Genomic DNA, 17,107 nt, shown 5'->3' on the forward strand with positions numbered 1-17,107 from the left:
TCACCGGACGAGGCGCATGGACGCGGCCAGCAGGTAGGGCATGTAGGAGAACACGAGCATGAGCGAGATCTCGATCGGGCTCGACGAGAGCTCGCGAAGGTGCTGCCACGTCATCAGCAAGTCCGACCCTCACCCCGCAGCTCTTGCTGGACCCCATCCCCTCCCTCCCTCCCTCCCTCCTCCTCCTCCTCCTCCTCCTCTTCGCACCAGATGCTTGAACGTCAGGGCAGCAAAGAGAGCGCAGGTAACGCCGATGACGATCGAGGCAGTGAAAGTGAAGACAAACTGAACCTGAGCAACAACAGTCGGCATCGGCAACAACCATAACCCATCCTCATGCTCCTCCCCATTCCACTCTCCCTCTCCCTCTCTTCATCCTCCTCCCTCTCCCTCCCCCTCTCCCTCTCTTCATCCTTCTCCTCTGCTTCTACTTACCGGAAAGTGAGCCATGGAATGATGTTCCTGGTTGATGTAATACTGCGATAGGATGGACTCGAACAGAACGATGGAGACCTGTCCCTTCATGAGAATCTCTCTTCCCTCCTTCGCTCCCTCCCCCACCCCCACCTCCTTCCCCTCCTTATACTGCCTCCTCTTTCCAATCCTTCTCCCTCCTCTCCTCCTCCTTCCATATATTCCTTCCTCACTCCTCTCCACTCCAACTCCCTCCTTCTTATCTTTATCCCTTGTCCTCCTCTCTTTTCACACCCTCCTCCATTTCTTTCCTCTCACCCTGCTCCATGGCCTCCTGCTGCTACTCCTCCACCTTCTCTTACCGCATCGTTGATGACAGACTCTCCAAAGGCAAGCATGTACAGTGTATGATCCACCTGAAAGAAAATCCATTCATCCTCCTCCCGGTCCTCCTCTTCCTCCTCGTTCTTCTGCTCCTCCCTCCGGTCCTCTTCCACCTCCTCCTCTCCCTCTCCCTCCCCCTCCTTCGGTCCTCCTCCTCTTCCTCCTCCTCCTCCTTCTCACAAACACAATCGGAATCATTCCTGCAATTCTTACAACCTGCATCCCTCCTACGGTCTCTCCCCTCCTCCCCCTCACCTTGAGCGCCTGGAAGATCGCAAGGGTGGCGACAGGATCGGTGGACGCGAGCAACGCTCCATAGATGATGCTGATGAGAAGTCAAACGAGGAGATGAAGGGAGAAGAACTAGGAGGAGGAGGAGGAGGAGGAGGAGGAGGAGGAGGAGGAGGAGGAGGAGGAGGAGGAGGAGGAGGAGGAGGAGGAGGAAGGAGGAGGAGGAGGAGGAAGGAGGAGGAGCAAGTTGCGATTGAGTGGAAAGAGGGAGGGGAGCCGGGAAGAGATAGGCAACGGGGGTTCGAAACCTGTTCAAGAATGAAAGTTTGTATACAAGGCCCTGCTGACCCAACCAGAAAGTTCCTGCGCCAACAACCATAGCAGAGATGATAGTTCCTGAAAAAGTGTAAGTGAACACAGGAGGAGTAGAAGGAAGAGGAGGAGTAGGAGTAGGAGGAGTAGGAGTAGGAGTAGGAGGAGGTGGTGGTGGTGGTGGAGGAGGAGGAGGAGGAGGAGGAGGAGGAGGAGGAGGAGGAGGAGGAGGAGGCTGGAGCAGATGGGTACTGGGCAATGACCTACCGAAAACAGCGAAGACAAGAATGGTGGGGAAGTTCCGGAAGAACGAGGCCTTCTTGAGACAGTAGCCGCTCTCTATCGAGTAGACAGAAAAGTCAAGAGCGGGAAGAGCGAAGATGAAGCAGGAGTGGCAGAGGGAGAGGGAGAGAGAGGGGGGAAGGGGGCAGAGGGAAAAAGAAAGGGAGGGAGAGGGGGAGTCAAAAAGTTGGACGGAGTGTGGAAGGAAGAAAGGAGAATGAAGAGGAGGCAGGCGGGCGGGCAGGCGGGGGAGGAAAAAGCTGAGGAGGGGGAGGAGGGGTTGAGAGATTGAGTAGGATTGGCATACCGAAAAGGATAAGAGGAAGGAAGAAGAGAAAAATCGAGTTTGCGCGAATAAAAATAAAGTGCTGGCGCAAGAAATAGTCAGAAAAGCACAACAAGCAAGCCAGGAGAAGAGAAGAGCGGGAAGGCAGGAGAGGAGGAGAAAAAGATAAAGAGAGGAAGAAGAAAGGAGAGGAGGAGAAGACGGCAGAATAGAGGAGGGGGGAGGAGAGATGGGAGGGAGGAGAAGTGAAAATGAGACCTTATTGTCTACTCCCATTATACGTATCATGAGGCCAACGATTGCTCCGATCATGATTGCTGGAGAACATAGTCAAGTTCCACCTCAGCCATTACAAACCATCATGTTTCATGAACAGCAGTGAGTAAGAATACCACAAACATACTTACATGCATCCACATCCATACTCACAAACCTAAGTACTAGAGTCCATCCATAGGAAACCATAAAATACAAACAGAAAGCCACATGTACAGCATGCATCCAAACAAACATCTGCGCAACTCCCTCGAACGAGTATTTTGGTCATCACCTGAGATAGAGTCTGGCAAGAACTTGAACCTTGACAAGTTGATCATGTAGATGAAGATTGTGCAGATGCCCACGAGAGAAAGAGCGAAAACCACTCCCCATGACTCGTTATACAACTTCTTAGGCTCGTGCGAGCAGTCGATACCACTGTAGCCTGGCCCAACAAGACATGAGAAGAGGGAAGAAGTACAAGGAGCCAACAACACCATGTCATCAACAAGGTAGAACAACAGTCGACACCCTCAACTTCAACTCATCATAACCCAGGACTAGACCCTCCCAACATCACACAACATCTACTCAGCCTCGATTTCTCTTCCTCATACCTGTCTGGCAGGTGCAGATACCCGTCTTGAGATCGCAAACCCCGTTGGGATGTGTGCAGTTGTCAGGGCACTGAACCTGAGAGCAGTCCAACCCGCCAAACCCCTTGTCGCAATCGCAAGTTCCGTCTAGGGCATGGCACCTCCCGTGCCCCGAGCAGTCCGCCGGGCACAACTGGGTAGCACAGTAGTGACCAGTGTATCCTGCCTCGCACGCGCAAGAAGCCTCCAGGTTCCTCTCCTCGCAGTGGCCGTGTCCTGTGCAGTTGCGAGGACAGAACTGACTCTCGCACGGCCCAGTGACCGGGAAGCGAGTGCATCCTTGCCCGAAGAGCGCGGGTATACACGCCTGCATTATACCAAGTCAGGGAAGGGAAGGAAAGAAGGAGCAGGAGAGCTGCACGGAGGATAGTACAGAAGGGGCAGAGGAGAGCGAAAAGGAGGAGGACGAGGAGGAGGACGAGGAGGAGGACGAAAATGAGCTGGAGCGGGAGCAGGAGCAGGAGCAGGAGCAGGAGCAGGAGCAGGAGCAGGAGAAGTAGGACTCGGAGACCTCATAATAGACAGTCTTCTTGCAGTCGTTGGTAGTGTCCGCAAGGTTCATGAAGGGCCTGTCGAGGAGATGCTGGAGATCGAGGGAGGATGAAGCTACGGATGAGGACGAATGCTTCGCCAGCAGTCTCTTCACTGAGTCACTCTTATGACCGTCTACCTCCCCGCACACGAGGAGCGCTGAGAGTATGAGAAGAGCCTTGCAGCCCCAGGTAGCATCGCGGTACCGCGCGAGTCTCATCCCCTCAAGATATCTTAGCTCCCTTGGGGTGGCTCCTGCCCTGGCTGTCTACCCTTCACCTTCCTTCAACCTGAACCAACAACTCTGCTCGCTGGTAAGGAAACGACCTGCCGAGACGTCAGCATGGCGAAGCGATGAACAAACATGGAAGCTCGAAGGCATCGACATCATCCTTCATGTACCCTTACGTCGTTCAACTCAGCGCTACCATTCTGTCTACCACTCCCTCCGATACGCCTGTCCCTCTCGTGACCTGCGGGCTTGATGAAGCTCTATCCTGAACATTGCATACGTGCGATGGGCCGCGTCAATTTGCAAGCTTCTATCCATACATTACGCAGTGATGTTATCTTGTGCCGGAATTTGTTACACAACTTGCTATCTTCTCAATCGCCTCCCAGGATCCTTGTGTGTGCTGTTCAATACTCCAACTTCGAGCCTTGGTTCTCACCCTCTCATCCTTTGATCTGACACATCAGCTTGCACGCATCTCCTCAGAGTTGATCGATCCTTCCCTCCTCATCCTCCCCTCCTCCCCTCTCTCGCTCCCCTCCCCATCCCTCTCTTCATCCTCCACTACGACGCCACGTACGCATTTTCATCCCTCCCTCCACAAATAGAGGCTAGTTTTAAAATGTTTTACTCAATAATTTAATATTGGTTTTCTTCAAATGCTGTAGGGGCTCCCTGCAGTACTAGTACATTCTATTCCTTATAACTGTAAAAGTTTATTTATGGTATTGTAGTGGGTGTTTTTAATTTTAAAACAAGGTTGTACTGCTTATAGAAAATGATTTTTGAAAAAGATTAGCTAATTCATTTAATCCAGATCTTTTCAAACAGTTTCTAAAATGATTCCGATAATTCTCGGCTAAATATTCAAAGTTTCATGGACAGTTTTGCACCATGAAATTGTAAAGTCGGGGGAGCGCAGGAAAATGGAGGAGATTGAGCACCTGGATCAAGAGATCAGAAAGGCATGCAAGCAGATCGAAAAGGAGATGGACGAGGTAAAACCTTCACTTCTCCTCCTTCTCCTCCGCCGCCACCACCACCACCTCCTCCTCCTCCTCCTCCTCCTCCTACTCCTCCTACTCCGCCTCGGCCACCATTACCTCCTCCTCCTCCTCCTCCTCCTCCTCCGCCACCACCACCACCACCACCACCACCTCTTGCTCATTCCGACCAACGCCAACATCAAAACCGACACCAACACTCCATCAACTCCCTCCGACATCCTTCTCCTCCATCACCACCACCGTCATCGTCGTCCTCGTTGTCGTCTGCATCGTTGCCATAGTCATCATGCTTATCAGAATGTTGTGCCATTGACCACAACCTCCTCCAATACCACCTCCTCCCCTCCACCACCACCGCCACCACCACCCTCCGGCATCCTCATCCTCTTTATAGTCCACTGTCGCTTCGCTTTCGCGCTTGTTCTTGTTCTCGCAAATCCTCCTTGCCCGTTGAAGCTACTTGCAAACTGTGGCTTTCTAGCTCTTCTCTGTGCTTGCATGTATCAGAGCTGCTAAGGGTTTGTTGTCTAAATGGAGCATTTGAGTTTTGATATCAACTATGATCGACTTCGAGTCCTGCCCCTCTCCTGTTGCAGATGATGCTTTCTTTGCCGTTGATTCTGTGAAATATCGAAGTCATCACATATCAATTGATCATCCAGCCGTGATGTTAGTTTCTGTAGTTCTCAGTCTAGTCATGCTCCTCTTGGTCAACGGGTCTAAAGAAATGATCAGGTGTCAAAGCCGAAGTCAAAGCTTTCAAGAAGACAGAAGGAGGACAAAGTGAGTGAACTGCTAGCAAATGCAGGTAAACATGTCTACAAGTAGATTGTTTGTATGAATGATGTTTTCCCTCGAAGCGCGGGCAAAAGATTCATACTCAAGCTTTCGTGTCGAGCTCAGGCATGAGAGCTTTTGCGCAGGATTTCATCCATTGAGCTTATCATGCAGAGAAATCCTAAAGGAGAAGGGGATGGTGTCTTACACTGAGTGGGAAAAGAAAGGACACGAACATCATCGAAAAATATACAAGTAAACAGTGACACCACATAACAAATATCTGACTTGCTTGTCAAGAATCCAGCAGGAGCTTGAAAGTCTTCAAAAACAAATACAAAATGCTCCCAAGTATGATAGACGGGTACACAAGTTGAGAAGTGATATGCTATGCTGCTCTACAGGGATGCTGGGGATAGGGATGCCAAGGACATCAATACATGGGAAGCAAAAGAGATAATAGAAGAAGGGAAGAAAGTTCAGGTGAATAGAATTCCGCATTCTAAGACTTGCATTCCGATGACACGTCTCCCCAGAATGAAAGCGCCAAGGCTTTATCGAGGTAGAGATAGAATTTCTTCATCTTGAGCCTTAGCTCTCCGTATTTTAGGTCACAAAAACTGATGGAGGAGTCGGAAACAATAGCCAAAGACACAAACTTGGCTTTGAAAAATCACACAGAACAAATGAAAGCGACTAACGCAGATATAAGTACAGTTAATGTGGGTCCATTGCCATTTTGCTGATGTTTGTTCTTTGCTCAGCTGAAGTGAGTGAAGATCTACGAAGAGCGAACCAAGTTCTAAGACAAATATCTCGAAGAATAGCCAGGTACAAAGACTTTGTAATTCGAGCCCTCCAACGCATGCTTTCAACATTATGTCTCATTTCTCTTGTTGCCTTTTTTAACGGATATCCTTAGCGACAAAATGATTCTTTGCCTAATCCTTATTCTGGTGAGATGAGAGATCTTCTGAACCTGAATGTTGTCATGTTTGCCTCACCACAGATTGTCGCCATCCTCGGAATTGTCATCGCAAAGGGCATGGGGAAGCTATCAGGTTTGCATTACAGCGCCGAACAGAACGAAGTCGACTGATCAATTGGTCAGGTGGATCTAGTGGTACATCCCCTATCGATTGCTCCCTCGATTTCACCAAGACAACAAGTGCCTGTCTGAGTGCAAGGGCGGTAAGCTTCTTTCTGTGTTCTTCTGCGTCATGCTTACGTGACTTTGAGACTACTGCTCCTATCTCCACACCTGCTCCTGGAGGGAGGCGAAGCTCAGATACAGGTGATGATCTGTTTCTTCCATTGGATCCTTCCTGAAATCGCTTGAAGAATCTATATCACTTCGTTTCAAGTCGGAATCTGTTCTATCAAATGGAGGACGAAAATCGACATGAATTTTGTATTATATGGTTGAGCGACAGCCTACAACTCCCATTGTGAGATAGATGTGAAATTACCCATGTTCGCCCTTTCTATTGTTTTGTAATGTTTTCTTCAACTTGAAGTTGTCCAGCACACTTTAAGAAATACTTTTCTATCTACACTAAATCAGACAAGTACTCTAACATCCTTAGAATTTGCCAAATGTAACGTCTTAAGAGCAACAGCATCATTTGATAGAGGCCATGAAGACCTTTTCTAGCTCCCTTGTCGCATGCAGCATCATTTGTTGTAACTGATTCATGTTCGATTCAGTTGCAAGTGAGTACGACAGAAGATAAGATACCCCATGCTTCCTTGTAGAGTTGTATTCAGCTCGCAACTCTTCACGCTGGAGTTGATCTTGCACTAAAATAAGTTGTTGCTCTTCTGTTCTATCAAGTTCACTGCAGAAAACATTGGAGATTAGAACAGGTACTGTGACTTACATAAAAAGACACTACTGCATATCTTTCTTCAGTAGTTCAAGTTCGTTGGTCAAGAACTGCTCCAATCTTGTGAAAAGCTCTGCATATGATTGTGGTCCCACATCTTCTTGGACACTTTGCATGGTCGTATCCTCACTGGAACAAAGAAATCATTTGCAGAAGAAAGAAATTGTCCTGGATCATGAAAGAAGATATCGAACTATCAATATGTTCGGTGACGCATTGCACACAACAGTTGATTGCCCAAGAACAACAAAAAATACAGATGATGTCAAAAAATAATTATTAGAGGAGACACGAAGACTGATGTTGTTTTGCCGCATCTCTCGCATCATCTTACCATGTTTCGGCACCCGAGCCTGGGTCTGTCATTGTCCGCAAGTTTGTGGCGAAATGGCGGGCGGGAACTGGGGCTCTGGGGCGGACCCGTGGAACCACTTAGTTCAGGATCATACACTGATTTTTAACTTAACTTTGAGTAAAACTGATCGCCGAGTCGGACAGTGTCACTGATGAGTGGACTCAGGTGGCGGCCCCGGGCCGGCCGGGTGGCCGGGCCGGGGCCCGCGGCCCGGTAGTCGGAGTCACACCGTCTGACTGTCCCAAGCCTTCAACTGAATCATACTGAGTCACTCGAGTCCTGCCGGGCCCGGGGGCGCCCGGCCCCGGGCCCGGGCATGTGATGATCCATTACACTGGCCTGACTAACGGTCACTGATCGGACGTCAAGTTTCCTGATCGGACTGACTTTGTGAGCCGGCAGTGAGTGACTCAGCCGCCGCCCCGGCGCCCGGCGCACTGCCCCCGGCCCCGCGGGCCCGGCGACCCCGCGGCCGGCCGGGGCCGGGGGCCGCCGCCTGGCACTGTCATTCCGGCCAGTGTCGGAGGCTGCCCAGGCTGGCACCGTCGCCGCAGTGGCACGGGGCGCGCGCAGCCACCGGGCGGGCACTGGCACTGACGCGGGGCCCCCGTCACCGGGTCGCCGCCGAGTGACTTGCCAGCCGCCGGGCCGCGCAGCGGCCCGCCGCCCGGCGCCCCCGGCCTTGGGCGGAGTAGTAAATTTTCAGATGAGCAAGAGCAGCAGGTAGACGTCCGATCCCCCACCGAGCTCCGGATGTCCTCCTGGGCCGTAGTGCCATAGCCTACGCGCCGATTCTACTCAGTCAGCGTCCGAAAGGGCCGGGCCAGTACTTGCTTCGGAAGTTCACGGTAACTTTTAAGCCGGGCCTACTAGGCTACTGCCGGGCTACACTGAAAAGTCATCAGGCATCGGGAAGTCCGACCCAGTCACTGTAATGGCGGGAGAGAGGAGGGAGGGGAGAGGAGGGGATGACTTGGAAGGGCTGTGAGGTGACTTGGAGCCTGATGCGAGAAGAAGAAGTGACAGTGAGATCGTCTGAGTGAGAAGAACAAGACTGTATCAAAAATACTTGAGTTGTTTCGCTCAGAAGCGTCTCAATCAATCTTTCATGCTTGACAAGAAGGGAGCAGAACTTGCCTTGGTCGTCACAGTTCGACGGGATGCGGAGGTTCTGACGTGCGGGTTTCACGTGACCACACGTATCATATGACTGCATATGCTGTGAAGGTGTGAAGAACAGAGCTTGGAGGATTGTTTCTTTGAACAAGAGTTTCAGTTATTGAAACGCTTGTTAAGTTTGAACCATGAGCAGTGCAAGTTATGACTTCATCACACTTCTGATGAGAGATAAGAACCATCCCGAGAAAGAACAGGTAAGACAGAAGTTCTTCTTCGATTCTCATCAACCTTGTTTGATTGAGACCCACGTCTTCCAGTGCCTGCTCACCGACGAGCTGAAAGATTTTCAAGACAAGGTGTTTCGATCTGCAACCAGGGTTGTGTGCAAAGCGTTGAAGAAGTATGTGATCCTATCACACGAGCGGCAGAATCGAGACGATGCCTTGCAGGAAAAGATTCGGGGCATCATACGAAACAAGGGAAGGAAGAAGAGTGGATCTCAGCAAGAAAAAATCTCCTTGTGCAGAGCGAAGAAGCAGAGTCGATTTCACCTCCACCTTGAACTGGATGATCCTGAAGACGTTGAGGAGGAGTCATACACCTTCATCAAGACTCTTGTTCAGCCGCTCAAGTCGTACAAGAGTGAGAGCAACCCTGTGATTGACATCGTCAAAGAAGGCAACGTGAAGCTTCTGAAAGAAATGATTGCCAGGAGCAAGAAGAGCGTCGCCAAGCCGAAGCTCAACCGCGGCAAATCCTCTTCCCTCCTCCTCATGTCGTCTCCAGTAGCACAGAAGCAGAGGAGGTTTTCGCTGCCCGGCATGCACGATGACAGCCCCTTGAGCAGACTGATAAACCAGCGAGACGCGTACGGGAGGTCTGCTTTCACCACAGCCCTCGAGCATCGAAACTGGGAGTGCGCCAAGATCCTCATGGAAGAAGACAAGATCGATATGTCAGTCGTCGACATCTCGGGCAACACAGCTCTGCATCTGCTGCTGGGATCTGACGAGCACGACAAGTGGCAGGACATTTTGCAGTCGATGATACAGCACCACTTCATGGACGTCAACGCTCGTAACCGTGAAGGCACCACTCCCCTCATGATCGCTGCGTCCAACCCAGACGTCGAGACCTACGAGGAGGGAAGTCTCATGGAGACTCTTGTCGCCCTCAAGGCGAACCCGCTCCTCACTGACCTCGGCAAGAGGACAGCTCTTGACTACGCGGCTTCCAGCGGCAACCTCAAGAACCTGGAGCGGTTGATACGGCTGATGCGGCTCTCCCAAGAGCAGCTTGACGGAGTTCTCTTCAACCTCGTCGACAGCCCTCAGGCGGCTCAGATGCGGACGTTCGAGTTCCTGGTGCACCAAGGAGCGTCGCTCGCGTGCAAGAAGAAAGGTGACTCGCTGCTCAACGCGGCGGCGAGGAACAATCAGCTCAGATGCCTCGCCCTCCTCCTCGAGCGACTGCCGAGAGCCGAGCTCAAGTATCGCAACCCCAAGGGCTTCTCAGCCCTGCACTCGGCAGTTGCATTGGGTCGTCAGGAGGCAGCAGAGCTGATCATGAACAAGATGTTTCCCCCGGAGACCCCCAAGTCGTCTCGCCGCGAGGACAAGCAGCGCGGTGAGGGAGCAAGGAGAAGAGGAGAGTTCTCCGACATGATAGACGACAAGCTCATAGAGGCTGCCGTGCAGTCCAACTCCGCCAAGATCATCTTGAACTCTCTCCAGACGGCTCCCCAGCTCAAGAACGTGGAGATCAATGTCGACAAAGACCTGCCTGAGTCCTGGCGAGCCAAGTTCGGAGAGGACTTCTCGGAGGAAGAGGTTCGAGACAACATCGCCACCATCTTCAAGCTCATCGACACCGACGGCAGTGGCTCCATCACCGTCGACGAGATGATCGGGGGGCTGCAGCGTCAGGGGATTTTCCTGAGCATGACGGCAGCCAAGGACCTGATCGCGTCCATGGACGTGGACGGGACGGGAGAGATCGAGCTCAGCGAGTTCGAGAGCGCAATCAAGGGAGGGCTGAAGCGACGAACAAACCTCCTGTGCTGGAGCATCAGCAACCGTTTCACCGACGTCGTGGAGTACCTGCTGGACATCGGAGCCGATGTCAACAGGACGGATCCCGGCGGGGAGAAGATGTCTCCTCTCATGCTCGTTATCTCCTGCCTATCTCTGTCCTCCTGGTCCCAGTACGCCATCAAGAGCATCATCCAGGAGGACTCGGACTCCCTCGCGCTCTCTCTCGGCGACGTCTCCTCCATCACCTCCATGACGAAGCCGCAGATCTGCGCGTCGGTCGAGTTGCTCAAGGACATGAGAGGAAACCCCCTCAAGTCCCCGTCGGGAAAACCTCTCTTCACCAGGAACCCTTGGAGGTCTCCTCCTTCCTCCTTCCCTGTGCCGTGCTGTGATATTCTTCTCCTCTCCTCTCCTCTCCTCTCCTCTCCTCTCCTCTCCTCTCCTCTCCTCTCCTCTCCTCTCCTCTCCGCTCTTCTCCGCTCCTCTCCTCTCCGCTCCTCTCCTCTCCTCTCCTCTCCTCTCCTCTCCTCCCCTCCGCTCTTCTCCGCTCTTCTCCGCTCTTCTCTCCTCTCCTCTCCTCTCCTCTCCTCTCCTCTCCCCTCCCCTCTTCTCCCCTCTCCTCTCCTCTCCTCTCCTCTCTTCTCTTCTGGTCTCCTCCCCTCCCCTCTCCTCTCCTCTCCTCCCCTCTCCTCTCCTCTCCTCCCCTCTCCTCTCCTCTCCTCTCATGTCTCCTCTCCTCTCATGTCTCCTCTCCTCTCATGTCTCCTCTTCTGCCTCTCTCTCATGTTTGACTGCAAGTTCCGCAGCTTCTCCTGGAACGGGCTCAAGGCGATTTGCTCCTCCAAGAACTCTGACCTGAGCAAGCAGATCGAGTCCTACACCAAGGAGCTGGAGGACTACAAGGAGATCTACCTCCTCCTCCTCCGCTGCCCTGCCCTTGACCTCGACCTCGAGGTGCGAGGCAAGACGGCGGCAGCCCTAGCAGCGCAGTATAAGAACTGGATGGTGTACGAGGACCTGATGGAGATGGGGGCAAGCTCGTTTCACCCGTCCGTCCTTTACGCCCTCGCAGTCTCAAACTCTGAGAAGCGACTGCGCGAGAGTATCGCACTAGCGCAGGAGGGCGCCTTGACCGAGGCGGCGGTACAAGACATCTTCGACGCGACCTGCGAAGCAGGAGGAGTGGAGTGCGCGTGGGTGCTGCACGAGTTCACGGTGAGGAAGGGCTGGAGAATCGTGAGGCCCGGGCATCTGAAGCAGGTGGTGCAAGCGGGGCAGAGCTGGATCATCGACCTGGTGTCGCACTTCGATCGCAGCCGGGAGTCGCTTGGGGTTGCGCTGATCGAGAGCATCAGCCATGGCGACCTCAAGTGCTTCAAGAAGCTTCTCGAGATCAAGGCTGACCCCAACTTCGAGCCTGCTTCAGCTGGGGAGCACCGCTGCCCTCTGACGATAGCTGGGAGTCTGTGGTGTCGGAACGGGTCGATGAATCACCTTGAGATGATCTTGGAGCTGATCAACAAGCAAGCAGACTTGCTCCGATGCGACGAGGACGGGAGGAACGTGGTCTCTTGGGCCTGCGTCAAGGGGCACGAGCGGCTGCTGCGGACGAGCATCAGTGCCCTGAGGTCACGAGCAGTGAGCAAGGTGGAGGAGGCGATCAACCTCAAGGACAAGAATGGCAAGACTCCCCTCATGCATGCTGTGCTCGCCTGCAGCAGTGGTTGTGTCCAGCAGGTCCTACAGGCAGGAGCGGACGCAAACGTCCTGTCGACTCCTTGCGAGGAAGGCGACATCCCGATGACCGCCCTCGCCTACGTCACCAGCATGGCTCAGGACGCCGCGCCTGAGTTCCTCCTCCCGCTGGTGCGATGCACGGACAGGCTTGACCTGAGGGACGCGTGTGGGGACTCGTTCGTGACCTGGGCAGCTCGCTGGGGCCACGCGGACGCGTTTCGGCTGGTGCTGGAGAAGGGGGAGGGAGCGATCGGGCTGTATGAGCCGGACGCGGGAGGGCTCTCGGCGCTGGAGTTGGCGTGCATGGCGAGGCATCGCAGCATCTGCAAGATGATCGTCGACACGTGGGACATGCGGAGGACGACTCCTGACTCGGTCAAGAACAGCGAGTACGCCGGGATCTCCCTGCTCCAACGCTGCCTCGACTACGACTGGCCTGACGTGCTGCTGTCGCTGATCAAGAACCTCTGCCCCTTCGATAAGGACCACCCGGTCGTCAAGCGAGCTGTCTACCACTGCCTCCAGCGCAAGTGGTTCGACTGCCTGCGAGCGCTGCTGCGACCCCCCCGGAGCATCGATCCGACCTCGAGGAACGTGATCGAGAGCAGCCCCCTGCTGCTGGCCAGCAGGCGGAACGACGTGGAGGCGCTGCAGGAGCTGCTGAGGGCGAACGTGAGGGAGCTGGAGATGGCTGTCCTCTGCTGCATCTTCTACGGGTACATGTCCAGCTTCAACCTCCTGTGGAGGACCCCCTCCCTCACCCCCTCCCAAGACTTCCTCCGAGCTTGCGCCTGCCTAGCCAGCCTCAGGAACAACGTGACGATCCTGCAACAAGTCATCCGGAGAGCCTCGCCCTCCGTCAACATCCACAGCAAGAGCCCCAAGCTCAGGTTCCTCATGAAGGAGTGGTGCAGCAACCGCGTCCTCATCCGCGACCTCCCGGACCTCCACAGGTACCTCGAGATCGAAGACCCCAGCGTTCCTCTCCTCTGCGCCGTCAGCCATGGCCACCTCAAGTGCGCCACCCTCCTCCTCGAGTCCAAGGCAGATCCCCTCGTCTCCGACTACCATGGCGTCTCCGCCATCACCTGGGCCTGTGCCGTCGGCAACATCGACGTGGTGCAGGCTCTGCTCAAGGTGGGAGTGTCGATCAACCTGGAGCCTTGCACGCTCTCCTTCCAAGAGCTCCGGAGCTTCTACGCCAAGGTGAAGATGCGACAGCTGGGAAGTCTGGCGTACGTGAAGAAGACGAGGCTGGTGGACCTGCTGGAAAACAAGACCCCGACCATCCACATGTCTCCTCTCTTCGCCGCTCTCATGAAGGGCAACCCCGACGTCGTCAGGCTCCTCATGGAGGCTGGGGCCCGTCGCTCGGAGCTCGTCTACTGGTGCGAGGGCGCCTTGAAGGTGGATCCTTCTGTCGAGCCCCTCGTCTCCGACATGCTCCTCCTCGCCACCGAGTACGAAGACTTCAAGACCTTCGGGCCCTTCGGCAACCCGGCCTACACCATCAACTTCTCTGACGCTCCTCTTGTCCCCTCCTACGGCTCCCTCCACTCCATCATCGTCCAGTTCTCTGCCACGGAGTGGAAGTTGGAGGCAATCCAGGTGGTGCATCGGGTAAGGCGATCGCGTGCCTGCTGCTGTCTGAAGCTGCTGCAGGTGGACGACGAGTACCTGCCCCTCACAGTCCATCACACCTCCTCCTCCCTCGCGGGCAGATTCCTCGAGGCCGGCAACCTTCACCTCGAGCGGTTCGACCTGAGGGAGAACGAGTTCATCATACAGGTACGTCAGGCTTCTTCTGCTGCTTATTGCCGCCGCCGCTCCTGCCCCTGCCCCTGCTCCTGCTCCTGCTCCTGCCCCTGCTCCTGCTCCTGCTCCTGCTCCTGCTCCTGCTCCTGCTCCTGCTCTTGCTGCCCCTGCCCCTGCCCCTGCTCGTACTCTGGCGGCCATGACGGTGGAGGGCAGGCCGAGGTTGCCATCTTGGAGGGTCACATTCACGCGCTGAGGTTCACAACCAACCAGAGGGTCTGCAAGTGGCTGGGAGTGAAGTCAGAGCCAGACAGGGGCAGCAGAGTGGTCACTGTTGCCCCAGCTGGACGAGAGGTGGTGGGGTTGTTCTCAGCTTGTGAGGACCGGTTCTACCAGATGGGCTTCATCACGAGGCTCAGGATGGGGGACGTGTCATGGAGGCCGAAGAGGATGCAAGAGAAGGGATGAGGAGAGCGCTGCTTGTTCGAGGTGGTCACTAGCAGGAGGAGAGAAGGAGCGTAAGAGGACAGGAGAAAAGTAGGAGAGGAGGAGCGTAAGAGGACAAGAGAAAAGTAGGAGAGGAGGAGCGTAGGAGGACAGGAGAAAAGTAGGAGAGGAGGAGCGTAGGAAGACAGGAGAAAAGTAGGACAGGAGGCAAGTTGGAGGAGAACAGAACGAGCGTATGAGGAGCACAGCGGGCGAGTGGGAGAATTGTTGCGGTAAACAAGGCGTGTAGACAAGGCGTGTAGACAAGGCGTGTAGACAAGGCGTGTAGACAAGGCGTGTAGACAAGGCGTGTAGTCCGTGGGAGGCAAGACGAGGAGAAGTGAGCAAGTATGAGATTCTAACTGCAGGACGGACAAGACCAACAAGCTGATATTGCATGTCGGGATGTTTGAATCTGTAACGATGTACTTACATTGAGTTACCATATGTACAGTCTTCCTACTATCTTACACCTGCTCCCTTGACTTCATCTGTATATGCCTGCATGTAATCTGTATACCTCAGACTTCTTCTCTCCCCCCCCCCCTTCCTGCGTCTTTGTACCATAGTCTTGCCGCCTTCACCGCACGCGCAAGAGGCTGCTGGCCTCTAGTCCCACGGTCAGCTAGAACGAAGGCTTTCTCAGCTCTGAATCGAACCCTGCTGGCCAGTCAAACATACCGACAAACCCCAAGTTCAGACATCACCGAAGTCCCACGAGGGCCCGCGGGCCGAGGACGCGTCGCCCTGCCCAAGTCTGGCATACCCCAGCTGATTCCCAGCGCCATATGGAGTCTCGTAAGGAAGAGTGTTGCTCTGGTGAATGTCAACCCCCGACCAGTGGCTGGCCGTTGCGTTCTGCATCGGTTGAAACACCCAGCTGGACCCGGTTGACATGCAGTCAGTCATCCACGAGAGGTGTCCTGACTGCAGAGTGTTGTGCTGCCCGAGCTGAGAAACCGAAAGCTCATCAGCTAGGGCCCAGCTGGGATTCGGTGAGGGCCTCACCCTTGCACTACTCCTCGAGACCGGATCGAGCAGGTACCGGTCGTGCTCCTGTATGTAAGGTGAGAAGAGAAAGATGACGACGGAAGTAGTAGAGCAGGAGCAGGAGCAGGAGTAGTAGAGCAGGAGCAGGAGTAGTAGAGCAGGAGCAGGAGCAGGAGCAGGAGCAGGAGCAGGAGCAGGAGCAGGAGCAGGAGCAGGAGCAGGAGCAGGAGTAGGCGAAGAGGAAGGAATAGGCGAAGAGGCGAGGAGTTTGACCGAGGACAAGAGTGAGTGCTGGTCCTCCATGTCCAGCCCTCGGGGTAGCGCCACCCCTGACGCCTCGCCCGCAAAGTTTTGATGGAAAGAAGTCTCGACCGTCCTCTCTGCCCTCCTCTCCTGCTCAGCCACGTCACTCAGGAAAAGTCCAGCAGCGGTCAGAGCTGACCCCCGTGTAGAAGCCATGGTAGCTGTCCGAGTGGAGGAGCAGCTGCTGCAGGGGTTTCAAGGATGAAGAGGACGGGGAGAATTTTCTCACCTCGGCAGCAGGAGTGATGTGCTCTGCTTGATAGTCCTCCTCTATGTGCTGGTGATAACTCGTGCTTGTCAACAGCTCTTCCGGTACACCGCTTGCTCGTTCCCGTGCAGCGCGATATGACCTGATCGCACTCGCCGATCAGTGCCGTTGACTTCATCACCATCACCATCACCATCATCATCATCATCATCATCATCACCATCATCATCATCATCATCTCCATCATCACCATCATCATCACCATCATCATCACCATCATCATCTCCATCATCTTCTCGTCAGCACGATCATGCTCTTCAACTCACCGGTCAACATCCCTCGGCTGCTCTCTCTTGCTCGTGTACAGCATGACTGTGCTGGTAGTGCCGCTATGGGCTCGTCCGCCTGCCTCGGCATGCTGCTCAAAGTGCAACTTTTCAATCTTGTGACATCCAGTTCCCAGCTCCCGTTCACCTTGGCTACCTTGGTGGGAGGAGGATCGAGGCACCACTTGGCCTTCTCTTCGGCAGAAAGATTCTGACGAGAAGGTGAGAAAGAGCAGGCGGATGTGAGAAAGTGAAGATTGGAGGAGCAGCGGGTGGAGAGAGAAATGCCGAGGTAGAAGGAGAGGAGAGGGGAAGAGGAGGGCATGAGCGCAGGAGGAGGAGTAGTAGCAGGAGTAGTAGTAGCAGGAGTAGTAGTAGTAGGAGGAGGAGGAGGTGGTGGTGGTGGAGGAGGAGAAGGAGGAGGAGGAGGAGGAGGAGGAGGAGGAGGAGGAGGAGAGGGGGGGGGGAGGGAGGGAGGGAGGGAGGGGAGGGGGAGGGGAGGGGAGGGGAGGGGGAGGGGAGGGAGGGAGGGACGGGGA

General features: G+C 54.5%; 4 protein-coding genes across 4 annotated transcripts in view; 2 read left to right on the plus strand and 2 right to left on the minus strand.

The window, feature by feature from the left end:
- On the minus strand, window positions 1-3,385 carry GUITHDRAFT_118616 (hypothetical protein; the record flags this gene model as incomplete). Its single annotated transcript, XM_005822098.1, has 12 exons — window positions 1-102; window positions 208-291; window positions 436-513; window positions 777-830; window positions 1,054-1,123; window positions 1,338-1,425; window positions 1,609-1,680; window positions 1,931-1,991; window positions 2,168-2,226; window positions 2,460-2,612; window positions 2,785-3,130; window positions 3,335-3,385. 12 exons carry the CDS (start codon window positions 3,383-3,385, stop codon window positions 1-3), a joined length of 1,218 nt encoding a protein of 405 aa, XP_005822155.1.
- Window positions 3,386-5,760: 2,375 nt separating this feature from the next.
- GOS1A (Golgi SNAP receptor complex member 1A) lies at window positions 5,761-6,469 on the plus strand (the record flags this gene model as incomplete). Its single annotated transcript, XM_005822099.1, has 6 exons — window positions 5,761-5,853; window positions 5,907-5,932; window positions 5,981-6,081; window positions 6,135-6,201; window positions 6,293-6,326; window positions 6,380-6,469. The coding sequence occupies 6 exons, from the start codon at window positions 5,761-5,763 to the stop codon at window positions 6,467-6,469; spliced, it is 411 nt and encodes a 136-aa protein (XP_005822156.1).
- A 4,087-nt stretch (window positions 6,470-10,556) lies between these two features.
- On the plus strand, window positions 10,557-10,742 carry GUITHDRAFT_58279 (hypothetical protein; the record flags this gene model as incomplete). The annotated part of the gene is made up of 1 exon (XM_005822100.1): window positions 10,557-10,742. A coding segment is annotated over one exon (186 nt), but the record flags the coding sequence as incomplete, so codon positions are not given.
- A 4,624-nt stretch (window positions 10,743-15,366) lies between these two features.
- GUITHDRAFT_118619 (hypothetical protein) overlaps window positions 15,367-17,107 on the minus strand; it is a gene marked incomplete at both ends in the record, with an annotated part of 4,637 nt that continues 2,896 nt past the window's right edge. Inside the window, 8 exons of the mRNA XM_005822101.1 lie at window positions 15,367-15,401; window positions 15,449-15,692; window positions 15,750-15,797; window positions 16,005-16,124; window positions 16,174-16,218; window positions 16,264-16,384; window positions 16,569-16,660; window positions 16,717-16,779. Coding sequence (XP_005822158.1) covers window positions 15,367-15,401; window positions 15,449-15,692; window positions 15,750-15,797; window positions 16,005-16,124; window positions 16,174-16,218; window positions 16,264-16,384; window positions 16,569-16,660; window positions 16,717-16,779 — 768 coding nt within the window. The remainder of the gene's footprint in view (window positions 15,402-15,448; window positions 15,693-15,749; window positions 15,798-16,004; window positions 16,125-16,173; window positions 16,219-16,263; window positions 16,385-16,568; window positions 16,661-16,716; window positions 16,780-17,107) is intronic.

This window comes from Guillardia theta (genome assembly GCF_000315625.1).
Source record: "Guillardia theta CCMP2712 unplaced genomic scaffold GUITHscaffold_131, whole genome shotgun sequence".
NCBI lineage: Eukaryota > Cryptophyceae > Pyrenomonadales > Geminigeraceae > Guillardia > Guillardia theta.